The sequence below is a fragment of the Etheostoma spectabile genome, unplaced genomic scaffold (genome assembly GCF_008692095.1).
Source record: "Etheostoma spectabile isolate EspeVRDwgs_2016 unplaced genomic scaffold, UIUC_Espe_1.0 scaffold00006983, whole genome shotgun sequence".
Classification (NCBI taxonomy): Eukaryota; Metazoa; Chordata; class Actinopteri; order Perciformes; family Percidae; genus Etheostoma; species Etheostoma spectabile.
Genome location: NW_022603438.1, coordinates 11,287 through 25,428, shown reverse-complemented (window position 1 = coordinate 25,428; position 14,142 = coordinate 11,287). Strand labels below are relative to the sequence as shown.

The 14,142-nt window shown below is 48.0% G+C and overlaps 1 protein-coding gene across 1 annotated transcript; it reads right to left on the bottom strand.

Annotated features, from left to right (window-relative positions):
* Positions 1–7,027: 7,027 nt before the first annotated feature.
* Positions 7,028–13,789, bottom strand: LOC116678312 (neuroepithelial cell-transforming gene 1 protein). Its single transcript, XM_032508275.1, has 9 exons — positions 13,519–13,789; positions 10,797–10,904; positions 10,548–10,712; positions 10,042–10,104; positions 9,648–9,821; positions 9,298–9,555; positions 9,016–9,186; positions 8,714–8,900; positions 7,028–8,601 (listed from the first exon to the last, which is right to left on the bottom strand). The coding sequence occupies exons 1-9, from the start codon at positions 13,609–13,611 to the stop codon at positions 8,234–8,236; spliced, it is 1,587 nt and encodes a 528-aa protein (XP_032364166.1). The 5' UTR covers positions 13,612–13,789; the 3' UTR covers positions 7,028–8,233.
* Positions 13,790–14,142: the final 353 nt, after the last annotated feature.

The window sequence follows — 14,142 nt, the reverse complement described above, 5'->3', positions numbered from 1 at the left end:
TTGGTTTAGCACAAAAACTGGCGGACCGTTAGCTTAGTTTAGCACAAAAACTGGCGGCCGGTTAGCTTAGTTTAGCATCAAAATTGCCAGCCGGTTAGCCTAGTTTAGCACAAAAACTGGCAGCCTGTAAGTTTAGTTTAGCACAAAAACCGGCAGTCGGTTAGCTTAGTTTAGCACAAAAATTTGCCAACCGTTTAGCATGAAAATTGGCAGCATGTAAGCTCAAATTTAGCATGAAAACTGGCAGCCCATTAGCTTGGGTTAGCATAAAAACTGGCAACTTTGTTAGCTTAAGGTTAGCACAAAAACTGGCAGCCTGTTAGCTAAGTTTAGCACAAAAACAGGCAGTCTGTCAGCTTAGTTTAGCACAAAAATTGCCAGCTGGTTAGCCTTGTTTAGCACAGAAACTGGAAGTTAATTAGCTTAGTTTAGCACAAAAACCGGCAGCCGATTAGCTTAGTTTAGCACAAAAACCGGCAGCCGATTAGCTTAGTTTAGCATGAAAACTGGCAGCCGATTAGCTTAGTTTAGCATGAAAACTGGCAGCCGATTAGCTTAGTTTAGCATGAAAACCGGCAGCCCATTAGCCTGGTTTAGCACAAAAACTGGCAGCCGATTAGCTTAGTTTAGCATGAAAACCGGTAGCCGATTAGCTTAGTTTAGCATGAAAACCGGCAGCCCATTAGCCTGGTTTAGCACAAAAACTGGCAGCCGGTTAGCTTAGTTTAGCATTAAAACTGGCAGCCTATTAGCTTAGTTTAGCATGAAAACCGGCAGCCGATTAGCTTAGTGTAGCATGAAAACCGGCAGCTGGTTAGCTTAGTTTAGCATCAAAATTGCCAGCCGATTAGCTTAGTTTAGTACAAAAACTGGCAGCCTATTAGCTTAGTTTAGCATGAAAACCGGCAGCCGATTAGCTTAGTTTAGCATGAAAACTGGCAGCCGATTAGCTTAGTTTAGCACAAAAACTGGCGGACGGTTTGCTTAGTTTAGCACAAAAACTGGCAGCCTATTAGCTTAGTTTAGCACAAAAACAGGCAGCCAATTAGCTTGGTTTAGCACAAAAACCGGCAGCCGATTAGCTTAGTTTAGCATGAAAACCGGCAGCCGATTAGCTTAGTTTAGCATGAAAACCGGCAGCCGATTAGCTTAGTTTAGCATGAAAACTGGCAGCCGATTAGCTTAGTTTAGCACAAAAACTGGCGGACGGTTTGCTTAGTTTAGCACAAAAACTGGCAGCCTATTAGCTTAGTTTAGCACAAAAACAGGCAGCCAATTAGCTTGGTTTAGCACAAAAACCGGCAGCCGATTAGCTTAGTTTAGCATGAAAACCGGCAGCCGATTAGCTTAGTTTAGCGTGAAAACCGGCAGCCGATTAGCTTAGTTTAGCATGAAAACTGGCAGCCGATTAGCTAAGTTTAGCATGAAAACCGGCAGCCCATTAGCCTAGTTTAGCACAAAAACTGGCAGCCGATTAGCTTAGTTTAGCATGAAAACCGGCAGCCGATTAGCTTAATTTGGCATGAAAACTGGCAGCCGGTTAGCTTAGTTTAGCATTAAAACTGGCAGCCTATTAGCTTAGTTTAGCATGAAAACCGGCAGCCGATTAGCTTAGTGTAGCATGAAAACTGGCAGCTGGTTAGCTTAGTTTAGCACAAAAACCGGCAGCTGGTTAGCTTAGTTTAGCACAAAAACCGGCAGCTGGTTAGCTTAGTTTAGCATCAAAATTGCCAGCCGATTAGCTTAGTTTAGCACAAAAACCGGCAGCTGGTTAGCTTAGTTTAGCATCAAAATTGCCAGCCGATTAGCTTAGTTTAGCACAAAAACTGGCAGCCTATTAGCTTAGTTTAGCATGAAAACCAGCAGCCGATTAGCTTAGTTTAGCACGAAAACTGGCAGCCGATTAGCTTAGTTTAGCATGAAAACCGGCAGCCGATTAGCTTAGTTTAGCATGAAAACTGGCAGCTGATTAGCTTAGTTTAGCATGAAAACTGGCAGCCGATTAGCTTAGTTTAGCATGAAAACTGGCAGCCCATTAGCCTAGTTTAGCACAAAAACTGGCAGCCGATTAGCTTAGTTTAGCATGAAAACTGGCAGCCGATTAGCTTAGTTTAGCATGAAAACCGGCATACAGTAGGCTTAGTTTAGCATGAAAACTGGCAGCCGATTAGCTTAGTTTAGCATGAAAACTGGCAGCCCATTAGCCTAGTTTAGCACAAAAACTGGCAGCCGATTAGCTTAGTTTAGCATGAAAACCGGCAGCCGATTAGCTTAATTTGGCACGAAAACTGGTAGCCGGTTAGCTTAGTTTAACATTAAAACTGGAAGCCTATTAGCTTAGTTTAGCATGAAAACCGGCAGCCTATTAGCTTAGTTTAGCATGACAACCGGGCGCCGATTAGCTTAGTTTAGCATGAAAACTGGCAGCCGATTAGCTTAGTTTAGCACGAAAAAACTGCCATCCAATAAGCTTAGTTTAGCACAAAAACTAGCAGCCGCTTAGCTTAGTTTAGCATGAAAACTGGTAGCCGGTTAGCTTAGTTTAGCATGAAAACTGGCAGCAGATTAGCTTAGTTTAGCATGAAAACTGGCAGCCTGTTAGCTTAGTTTAGCACAAAAACTGGCAGCCGATTAGCTTAGTTTAGCACAAAAATCTTGCAGACGTTTAGCTTAGTTTAGCACAAAAACTGGTAGCCGGTTAACTTAGTTTAGCATGAAAACTGGCAGCAGATTAGCTTAGTTTAGCATGAAAACTGGCAGCCGTTTGGCTTAGTTTAGCACAAAAACTGGCAGCCAATTAGCTTAGTTTAGCATGAAAACTGGCAGCCGATTAGCTCAGTTTAGCATGAAAACTGGTAGCCGGTTAGCTTAGTTTAGCATGAAAACTGGCAGCAGATTAGCTTAGTTTAGCATGAAAACTGGCAGCCGTTTGGCTTAGTTTAGCACGAAAACTGGCAGCCTGTTAGCTTAGTTTAGCATGAAAACTGGCAGCCGATTAGCTTAGTTTAGCACAAAAACAGGCAGCCGATTAGCTTAGTTTAGCATGAAAACTGGCAGCCGATTAGCTCAGTTTAGCATGAAAACTGGTAGCCGGTTAGCTTAGTTTAGCATGAAAACTGGCAGCAGATTAGCTTAGTTTAGCATGAAAACTGGCAGCCGTTTGGCTTAGTTTAGCACGAAAACTGGCAGCCTGTTAGCTTAGTTTAGCATGAAAACTGGCAGCCGATTAGCTTAGTTTAGCACAAAAACAGGCAGCCGATTAGCTTAGTTTAGCATGAAAACTGGCAGCCGATTAGCTTAGTTTAGCATGAAAACTGGTAGCAGATTAGCTTAGTTTAGCATGAAAACTTTCAGCCTGTTAGCTTAGTTTAGCACAAAAATCTTGCAGACATTTAGCTTAGTTTAGCATGAAAACTGGCAGCCGATTAGCTTAGTTTAGCATGAAAACTGGCAGCCGATTAGCTTAGTTTAGCACGAAAACTGGCAGCCTGTTAGCTTAGTTTAGCATGAAAACTGGCAGCCAATTAGCTTAGTTTAGCACAAAAACTGGCAGCCAATTAGCTTAGTTTAGCATGAAAACTGGCAGCCGATTAGCTCAGTTTAGCATGAAAACTGGTAGCCGGTTAGCTTAGTTTAGCATGAAAACTGGCAGCAGATTAGCTTAGTTTAGCATGAAAACTGGCAGCCTGTTAGCTTAGTTTAGCACAAAAACTGGCAGCCGATTAGCTTAGTTTAGCACAAAAACTGGCAGCCGATTAGCTTAGTTTAGCACAAAAATCTTGCAGACGTTTAGCTTAGTTTAGCATGAAAACTGGTAGCCGGTTAGCTTAGTTTAGCATGAAAACTGGCAGCAGATTAGCTTAGTTTAGCATGAAAACTGGCAGCCGTTTGGCTTAGTTTAGCACGAAAACTGGCAGCCTGTTAGCTTAGTTTAGCATGAAAACTGGCAGCCGATTAGCTTAGTTTAGCTTGAAAACTGGCAGCCGATTAGCTTCCTTTAGCATGAAAACTGGCAACGGATTAGTTTAAGTTTAGCATGAAAATTGCCAGCTGGTTAGCCTTGTTTAGCACAAAAACTGGCAGCCTGTTAGCTTAGTTTAGCATGAAAACTGGCAGCCAGTTAGCTTATTTTAGTACGAAAAGTGGCAGCCAGTTGGCTTAGTTTAGCACAAAAATTGCCAGCTGGTTAGCTTAGTTTAGCATGAAAACCGGCAGCCTGTTAGCTTAGTTTTGTATGAAAACCGGCAGCCTGTTAGCTTAGTTTAGCATGAAAACTGGCAGTTTTTAGCTTAGTTTAGCATGAAAACTGGCAGCCTGTTAGCTTACTTTAGCATGAAAACTGGCAGCCGATTAGCTTAGTTTAGCATGAAAACTGGCAGCCTTTTAGCTTACTTTAGCATGAAAACTGGCAGCCGATTAGCTTAGTTTAGCATGAAAACTGGCAGCCTGTTAGCTCAGTTTAGCATGAAAACTGACAGCCTTTTAGCTTAGTTTACCATGAAAACTGGCAGCCGATTAGCTTAGTTTAGCATGAAAACCGGTAGCCGATTAGCTTAGTTTAGCATGAAAACCGGCAGCCCATTAGCCTGGTTTAGCACAAAAACTGGCAGCCGGTTAGCTTAGTTTAGCATTAAAACTGGCAGCCTATTAGCTTAGTTTAGCATGAAAACCGGCAGCCGATTAGCTTAGTGTAGCATGAAAACCGGCAGCTGGTTAGCTTAGTTTAGCATCAAAATTGCCAGCCGATTAGCTTAGTTTAGTACAAAAACTGGCAGCCTATTAGCTTAGTTTAGGATGAAAACTGGCAGCCGATTAGCTCAGTTTAGCATGAAAACTGGTAGCCGGTTAGCTTAGTTTAGCATGAAAACTGGCAGCAGATTAGCTTAGTTTAGCATGAAAACTGGCAGCCGTTTGGCTTAGTTTAGCACGAAAACTGGCAGCCTGTTAGCTTAGTTTAGCATGAAAACTGGCAGCCGATTAGCTTAGTTTAGCACAAAAACAGGCAGCCGATTAGCTTAGTTTAGCATGAAAACTGGCAGCCGATTAGCTCAGTTTAGCATGAAAACTGGTAGCCGGTTAGCTTAGTTTAGCATGAAAACTGGCAGCAGATTAGCTTAGTTTAGCATGAAAACTGGCAGCCGTTTGGCTTAGTTTAGCACGAAAACTGGCAGCCTGTTAGCTTAGTTTAGCATGAAAACTGGCAGCCGATTAGCTTAGTTTAGCACAAAAACAGGCAGCCGATTAGCTTAGTTTAGCATGAAAACTGGCAGCCGATTAGCTTAGTTTAGCATGAAAACTGGTAGCAGATTAGCTTAGTTTAGCATGAAAACTTTCAGCCTGTTAGCTTAGTTTAGCACAAAAATCTTGCAGACATTTAGCTTAGTTTAGCATGAAAACTGGCAGCCGATTAGCTTAGTTTAGCATGAAAACTGGCAGCCGATTAGCTTAGTTTAGCACGAAAACTGGCAGCCTGTTAGCTTAGTTTAGCATGAAACTGGCAGCCAATTAGCTTAGTTTAGCACAAAAACTGGCAGCCAATTAGCTTAGTTTAGCATGAAAACTGGCAGCCGATTAGCTCAGTTTAGCATGAAAACTGGTAGCCGGTTAGCTTAGTTTAGCATGAAAACTGGCAGCAGATTAGCTTAGTTTAGCATGAAAACTGGCAGCCTGTTAGCTTAGTTTAGCACAAAAACTGGCAGCCGATTAGCTTAGTTTAGCACAAAAACTGGCAGCCGATTAGCTTAGTTTAGCACAAAAATCTTGCAGACGTTTAGCTTAGTTTAGCATGAAAACTGGTAGCCGGTTAGCTTAGTTTAGCATGAAAACTGGCAGCAGATTAGCTTAGTTTAGCATGAAAACTGGCAGCCGTTTGGCTTAGTTTAGCACGAAAACTGGCAGCCTGTTAGCTTAGTTTAGCATGAAAACTGGCAGCCGATTAGCTTAGTTTAGCTTGAAAACTGGCAGCCGATTAGCTTCCTTTAGCATGAAAACTGGCAACGGATTAGTTTAAGTTTAGCATGAAAATTGCCAGCTGGTTAGCCTTGTTTAGCACAAAAACTGGCAGCCTGTTAGCTTAGTTTAGCATGAAAACTGGCAGCCAGTTAGCTTATTTTAGTACGAAAAGTGGCAGCCAGTTGGCTTAGTTTAGCACAAAAATTGCCAGCTGGTTAGCTTAGTTTAGCATGAAACCGGCAGCCTGTTAGCTTAGTTTTGTATGAAAACCGGCAGCCTGTTAGCTTAGTTTAGCATGAAAACTGGCAGTTTTTAGCTTAGTTTAGCATGAAAACTGGCAGCCTGTTAGCTTACTTTAGCATGAAAACTGGCAGCCGATTAGCTTAGTTTAGCATGAAAACTGGCAGCCTTTTAGCTTACTTTAGCATGAAAACTGGCAGCCGATTAGCTTAGTTTAGCATGAAAACTGGCAGCCTGTTAGCTCAGTTTAGCATGAAAACTGACAGCCTTTTAGCTTAGTTTACCATGAAAACTGGCAGCCTGTTAGCTTAAGTTTAGCACAAAAACCGGCATCCAATAAGCTTAGTTTAGGATGAAAACTGGCAGCCGATTAGCTTAGTTTAGCATGAAAACTGGCAGTTTTTAGCTTAGTTTAGCTTGAAAACTGACAGCCGGTTAGCTTAGTTTAGCATGAAAACTGGCATCCAATAAGCTTAGTTTAGCATAAAAACTGGCAGCAGATTAGCTTAGTTTAGCATGAAAACTGGCAGTCAATTAGCCTAAGTTTAGCATGAAAACTGGCAGTCAATTAGCCTAAGTTTAGCATGAAAACTGGCAGTCAATTAGCCTAAGTTTAGCATGAAAACTGGTGGCCAGTTAGCTCAGTTTAGCATGAAAACTGGCATCCTGTTAGCTTAAGTTTAGCACAAAAACTGGCAGCCGATTAGCTTAAGTTAGCATGAAAACTGCCATTATTCTGGCTTGTTTGCGATGTACATCCGACGAGCTATACTAACGTTGATATGAATATTCCCCGTTCAGAGAGAAAAACCCCATAAAGACACAAAACCAGAAGTTCAGTTGCAGGTCTTCCACAGCTCTTTATTGTTCTTTAATCACATACAGTTCATAGCAAGCAAGTCTCCCTTTTCTTTTTCTCATCTAATGCACATACGACGACCTTCTTTTAGCGTCTCCCTTCCCCTACATACTGTTTTTCCATCAATTTCACCCACTTGATTTTTACCATCCATCGTCCATCTACGAGCAAGATATCACATCAACTTACACAGGAAGTCAATGGAGTTAAACATCTTGCACTGGCGATCCATTTCAGTTTCCAAAAACCCCCAACTTTATCCGTCTTTTCTCTTTTCCCTTCAGCCTTCAACAACATTCTCTTATTGTCCATCTTGGACACTGTCTGTGTAAATCCGTCCGTGTGTCCACAACTAAAGCTCCACGTGAACGATGTAAAGACGCTACGCTGAAAAGTGATCCGGTTCCTTCTGAAAAGTCCCAAAAACCAACATGGCTCAGTTCAAGATTTTGTCTCAAAACAAAAACTCCTCGTTCTGGTCACGATTGGACATCAGACGACGTCCAAACCGAGAGAGACGGACGTCTCATCTGTCTCTGGATTTAAATAAATGCCTCCAACTGCAGTGAATGCAGAACAACAACAACAACAAAAATCCGTCATTAAAGGAATGTATAAAAAAAAAAAATAAGACGCGTCTTGTCGTTAATCTCAAAATCGGACGTTTACAGAGAGATTCGTAGCTTTGTGTCGTCTTCGCGCCCGTTAAACACGTCCAATATTTCCAATAACGTCGCCTAAAAGCTGAAACAGTGCTGCTTTATGGTGCCCGCGAAAGACTACAAGACACTTTAGGACATAAAAATGTAAAACTTCCGTCAGGCGCCCCCCCCGAAAACGGTCTAAAAACAATGCTTAAATATCAAATTAATAGTCAATAACAGGGCTGAATGCAACACGACACAACTACACACACACACAGATTTGTGTGTAGTTGTGTTTGCTTCTTGTTGCACGTCTGTCCAGGATACCGTGTCTCTGTGGGACAGACTGGGGGGGGGGGGGGGGGTGAGATAAATAGCTGCCGAAGAGGACAGTAACACAGAACACTGTTTTAATAAAACGCACACACGCAGACACACACATATAAATACAAGTCCCACGCTCCTCCGTGCTGTTTTGCGTCAACATTTACAAAAACGTCCACCTAGGGAGTCCATTGTCCCCTTTGTCCCCATTGTCTCACACCATCGTCTCTTTCCTCTTCCCCAGAGAGCAGAGAGACCTCTTGTCCTTTTTGGGTTTGTGCGACGTCGAGGACGTCGAACACGACGAGGACGAGCGGGACAACGGGGACTTCGGGGTGGGGCTGCACGGCGTGCAGGGGGCGGAGCGCGAGACGGGCCGCGGGCAGTTCTCGTCCGTCTCCTCCGGGTGGACGACGGCGGGGACGGAGGACGGGCGGCGCTCGGCGCTCGACGCCGAGTGGACGGAGACGGCGCCGCGGAGGCAGCTCAGCCACCGCTGCTTGTGGAAGACGTCGTTGACCTGCAGGGTGTGGGACTGCGCCTGGCTCGGGTCCTGGGACCGCACCCGGAATATGTTCCTGGCTGTGGACAGAGAGACGGGGGACAATTGGAATTAGCACTCTGCTATATTTTAAAAAAGACTAAATATATTCCCACGTTAACTGCTATGAACTTTAATAATTTGAAGCCTTACCTTTGTCGGCGTTGCTGAAAGCGCCCCTGAAGGAGCCCCCCATCCGGACGTCCCCGTCCTGCAGGTCCTCCAGCAGGAGATCCTGGACCGGGATCGGCTGCCGGTAGACCTGGAAGCACTGGCGCTCGTTCCTGGTGACGGGCCGGGTCAGGACCAGCAGCTCGGTGAACAGGAACACGTGCAGCTTCTGGAAGGAAACAAAAACAGGTGTACAGGGGGGTCAGGCTTGTACGGGACGTGAGGCTTGTGTTGATGACAAGGGTGTGTGTGCGTTTGTGTGTGTGTGTGTGTGTTTTGCTCACCGTGCCGCTCTTGTTCCGCAGCTCGCCGTGACACAGCAGGCTCCTGCACCGCTGGATCAGGGGGTCCCGCTGCTTGTCGTCCAGGTACTCCAGCTTGTCGATGTAGTACTGGCACTCGGACTCGCCCTTCTTCATGTTGATGTCGGACAGCACGCCCTGCATGATGGAGATCTGCACACACACACACACACACGAGGAGGAACCAAAGCATGAACTTCTGAGACATTAAGATAGGGGATCTGACGATGACGTAGAACCGAATCCGGTCCCCCGGGGACTCACCGCGTCCTCCAGGCTGGCGGCGTCCGGGTGCTCCGGGGCGGTGTGTCTCAGGATCTCTCGGAGCAGCAGCGGGTACTTGACCAGGCGCGAGCGCGGGATGTCCAGGAAGCTCCACAGGTCCAGCTTCCTGCTGAAGGGCGACTCCAGGCAGCGCTGCAGGAAGTCCTGCACGCGCGGGTCCTGCTTCTTCTGGTCCAGCAGCGCCTTGGCCGCCAGCTGGTTGCTGCAGTAGTCCTTGTAGGCGTTGAGCCTCGGCAGCTGGAGGGGGACACACGAGACACTTACTAAACACACGCTTCTACCAAAAACCTGCATTTAGGGAATCGGCATCAGAGTCCTGGGACGCTTACCCAGTCCACGACGATCCGTCCGATGCGGCCCACGGTCCCGTCGGGCCCCGTGGCCTCGGTGAGCCGAGCCAGGAGGTCCTCGTGCAGGGGGATGTAGGCGTCCAGGTTGCCGAAGATGTGCGTGAGCTCCTCCTCCGACATTATGGAGAGCTTCAGCATCGGGTCGTGGTACGCCTGGGCACAGGAGAGGAGCCAAGAACCGTCAAATAAGATCTCATCAGGCCAAAAAAAAGCTTGTAAAGAGCACTTAGGGTTCGAGAGAAAGGCAAGAGGACTCATTCCTGTCTTTTTATAGCTCTTGGCTTGGCTGCGAGGGAGGCCCGCCAGACTCTGATTGACTCTGTTTGCTTAAGATGTACTCCCCCCTGCCTCGGAGATTTTAAAAAGTACAAACCTTGCGTGCGAGCTGGAGGTCCTCGATCAGGTCCTGTTCTCCACGATACAGCTCAAATATGGCCTGAGAAAGGGGGGGGGGGGGGGGGGGGGGGGAGGAGGGGGCACAAAAAGATGCTTTTTTTTAGCCAAACACATTTATCAGGATGTCATTACATTATTGCAACCGAGCCATTAGACTACATGTAAAACTGGACCGGGGCCAAACCACTAGACCTCTCTCTGTCCTTCTGGCTCTCTGTGTGGAAATGGGTTCTAGTCTAAGTCTATGGTTTCTGACCGCGGGCCAAGATGTCTGACTTGTGCAGGACAAGTGGGGGATGACGGGCAGGAGAGCGCTAGTTTCTTGGCATGTCAGGTATATGTGACTTGGGGAGACCGTTTGACACAAATACTACAGGGATATGTGGAACTAGTCTGGTAGACGGGAAGACTGTCTGGCTCCTCGGCGTCCTGACCCTGACCAACGGTTGGCTTATGTGTTCATGTCTAAGTGCTGGTTCTCACCTCCTGCCGCTTGATTTCCTTGGTGGAGAAAGCTCCCTTCTGGTGGACGTCTAGCGTCTCCGACCACAGCGTGCTGTTCCTCCGTTTGGGCGGCGTGGGGGCTGCCGCTTTGCCGCAAGGCTTCTGGGGCGCGCCCGGCGACTTGCCATCGCCCCGGAACGAGGCCTGGGAGAAGAGGAAGCCCCGGATGTCAGACACGTTGCGACCGGAGGCCAGGTTCGTGCAGCATTTGCGGTCACGGGAGCTTACCTGGATGGTTTGGCCGAAGCGCCGGACGGCCCCATTCTTCACCGGAGAGATGAGGTTGGCTAGCGACGTCACCCTGCCGAGAGGACGGACCCGCTTGGTGCTGGGTTCCTGAGGGGGCAACAATGGAAGGACAGGTTAGTCGGGCAATTTGATCTCTGAGCATTCACTCTGCGGTCAGCGACACCAGCGATATAAGCTCGTCGGACCTCGGCACTAAGTCCACTTTATGCTTCCTTTGGGACTTCCCTGATTAAAGCACATCAAGTGGAGTCATAAATCCTCATTGTGGACTTCACTCCCCGCTTTGGGGGGGGGGGAGGAAATAGGAGTAGCTGGAGCCGGGGTCGAGCCGCAGACAGACTGGCGGACAGACACAGATACTGAGGAGGAGGAAGCAGCTGTTGGCTCTATCATGTGAAGAGTCTTGCAGCCGGGCCTGTCCACTGAGCACAAAGGCCCTTTCTGACTGCTGCTCTGGAAGGGGGGGGGGGGGGGGGGGGGGTCTGGAGGAATGCCAGGAATGCACCAGAACCTGCTCTCAGCTGTTCAACACCCCTCCCTGCACACACACACACACACACACTGCTACTATCTGGCCCGACAACAGCTAGAACTCCATCGCTCAAACAGTGTGAGATAAATGCATCCTGATCCCCTTTTTCCAGGGAATCAGAGCGGCATGGACAGCGTGTCGGGACCAACTCTCGAGTGTTTACTGTTGCAGGGGGGGTGCACGGCGGTGTTGGCGGCCGCGAGTCGAGACAGGCTCTCCGACGGGGGCCTCGCGTGAGAACAGCGCCACACCTGGGCCAGGTGACCCCCCTCCCCCTCCCCTCAACCAGGCCCGAGCCCGAGGCAGAGGGAAAGGAGAGAGCAGCTTGGACCCGTGCCAACAACAACAACAGGCTGCAAGGAATCAAAGAGGAGCTGCAGACCTGGAGTACTGATTTCAGCCCACAGAGCCCAAAAAAACTAGACTGAGACCCGGTCCCAGAATCAGCGTCCCCGAAAGTATCACCGCCCGCAAAACAGTTAGCGTTTGAAAAACGTCGCACTAATGAGGGCCTCGCTCTTTGAAACGGAGCACCGCAACAGCTAAAAAGCCCGAGCCAGGAGTTTTCTCCTGACTCAGGCCAAATGGGGTTTTGCCTTGGCTCAGCGGATCTGGGAAAACAGAGCCGCCATTGAGGCTCGGGGGGAGTCTGCGGACACAGCTGCGGAACAGATCCACTCAGTCTGGCGTGGCCTGAGGGCTGCGGTCTAGTCCTGTTCCGCTCCGGGTCTCCACATCAGACCAGAGCAGACCTTGAGAACTCAGCGAGCCCTCTAGTGTACAGGGGCCAGCGGGTCTCCTGCTTGTGACTGTGGTCTACATGCAGAGACAGAATCCCTTAGACTGGTCTGTGAGGGACTAGACTTGTCTGAATCTAATTTGTGATATTTTAATGCCAGGGGACAAAGAAAATAAAAGTCAAAACCTTTTTACCCAACTGAAACCAAAGTAAATACTGGAGACGTGTGCTGGCCCCTGTTCTTTGGGAACTGGACCCCTGAATAACAGAAGACCCCCCTGGTCCCAGTCTTTGTTTATCAGCAGTGCAGACACACAGAGAAAGTTGCTATTCCTGGCGGTGAACTCTGTGGAGTTAGTCCGGCTCACTTCAGGAAACCAGACGGATCTGGGTGTGTGTGGGGGGGGGGGTTTGTGCTGCTTCAGATAACCAGTTTCAGATCAGGGGAACCTCGACCCTCCAGACAGCCAACCTGAACATGTGCGGCTGAGCTCTTTCAGGGACGGCAAAAGTGCTTCCTGTGCTTTCCCTTTGATGCAACCTAGTGTGTGCGTGCGTGTGCATGTGTGTGTGTGTGTGTGTGTGTGTGTTGTGAGCTAATACCCCAGATGTGTCCCGCGGGATTACAGCACAGCCCGAGCTACTGTTGTACCGAGTTGTGTGAAAGCGCGACTCCTCGCTTCACGAATTGTTCTCGGTTACTTCCGCTTTATCGAGTGGTCTTACGGTCAACGAAAACCACATCCTCGCCCCGAAACCGCTTTCCGAAAGAGAACCGCGCAAGCCTCGAAAAGGGGGGGGGAAGGACGAAACTACAGCCGGGTGTCTAACTTCTGTGCTCCCTTTACTTGTGCCTGCAGCTGAAGGAATGCTGCAACGAAAGACAACCCCGCACCTTCTTTTCAAAACGCCAGCCGTCAAACGCAAAGTTATTCCAGACGGAGTGGTTGTTGACTGAGAGTTCCCCCCCCCCTGCAGAATACACAACACTGACAGTGGGGGGGTGGGGGAGGAGGAGGGTGGGTGGGGGGGTGGGGGGTGTCTGAGCACTGTTACCAACTTCATAGGTGCAGTGTAATGCAATGATTAACTTTTTGTCAGGTTAGGCGGTATCTCTCAGGCTCAAAGTCTCCTCTTACAGGAGGAACAAGGCATTTTGAAAGCACGCACACACACACACGCACACACACACACACACACACACACACACACCAACACACACACAGTGTGTGCCCAAGCGAGATAAAAGACGAAGAAAAAACAGGGTAAGGCGCTGATTCACTCACAGTCCGACACAAAGACGTGACCTCATCTAGAGGCGTTCCTGACAAACGTTGACTCAAAGAGCAAGGCACACGGGTAACCGGCTAAACACGGCACAACCAACATCTCCACAACACCGGGGGGGGGGGTCTGTTTCTGCGTCTCACCTCGGACTCCTTGCCGGCTTGGTTCTGGTGGTCTATGACCTGCAGGGTCCGCTTGATCGGCGCCAGGCTACCCAGTTCATCGTAAGCCACCATAGCTTGCAGTAGAAACCGCGATATCCTTCGGTCGTTTTGGTTAATCCCGGGCGCGTCGGCTTCAAGTAATCCACAAAAGTCGAGGAAAGTCAAGTAAATAAATAACTTCTCTTCTCTTTCCCATGTGAGACAAGCTCCTCACACACACACACACACACACACACACTCTCTAATCTTTGGTCTGAGGTCTGGCTGAGGCGGGGAGGGCTTTATAAGCAGAGGACACATGGGGGGGCGGAGCTTAGCCCTCATGGCTGCGGATCAGGTTTTACTTACTGGGAAGTGGACTGAAGCCGCCTAACGGTGTAATTTATCTATTACTACAACAGTAGTGAGATATTCTAAACGTAATGAGTCAAGGTTACTGTCAGAAGACTCGGATGAGGTTAAATAAAAGTCGGAAAAAGAAATGGAACCTTGCCCAATATTATATTAGAGCCTGACCAGTCGGCGGGTCGATATTAGCCATTTCCCGATCTCTCAATATTGGCTTTTTCCCCCTTTTCTCTCGTTTTTTTGTCCGTTTCCAAA

What these genes read in the sequence shown, in the direction of transcription:
- LOC116678312 (XM_032508275.1), bottom strand. Translation starts at nt 13,611, where the DNA reads ATGGTGGCTTACGATGAACTGGGTAGCCTGGCGCCGATCAAGCGGACC. An exon ending in ACCTCCAGCTCGCACGCAAG is followed by an intron (nt 9,822 to 10,041) that starts GTTTGTACTTTT and finishes TCCTGTGCCCAG; the next exon opens with GCGTACCACGACCCGATGCT. An exon ending in TGCGGAACAAGAGCGGCACG is followed by an intron (nt 8,901 to 9,015) that starts GTGAGCAAAACA and finishes GTTTCCTTCCAG; the next exon opens with AAGCTGCACGTGTTCCTGTT.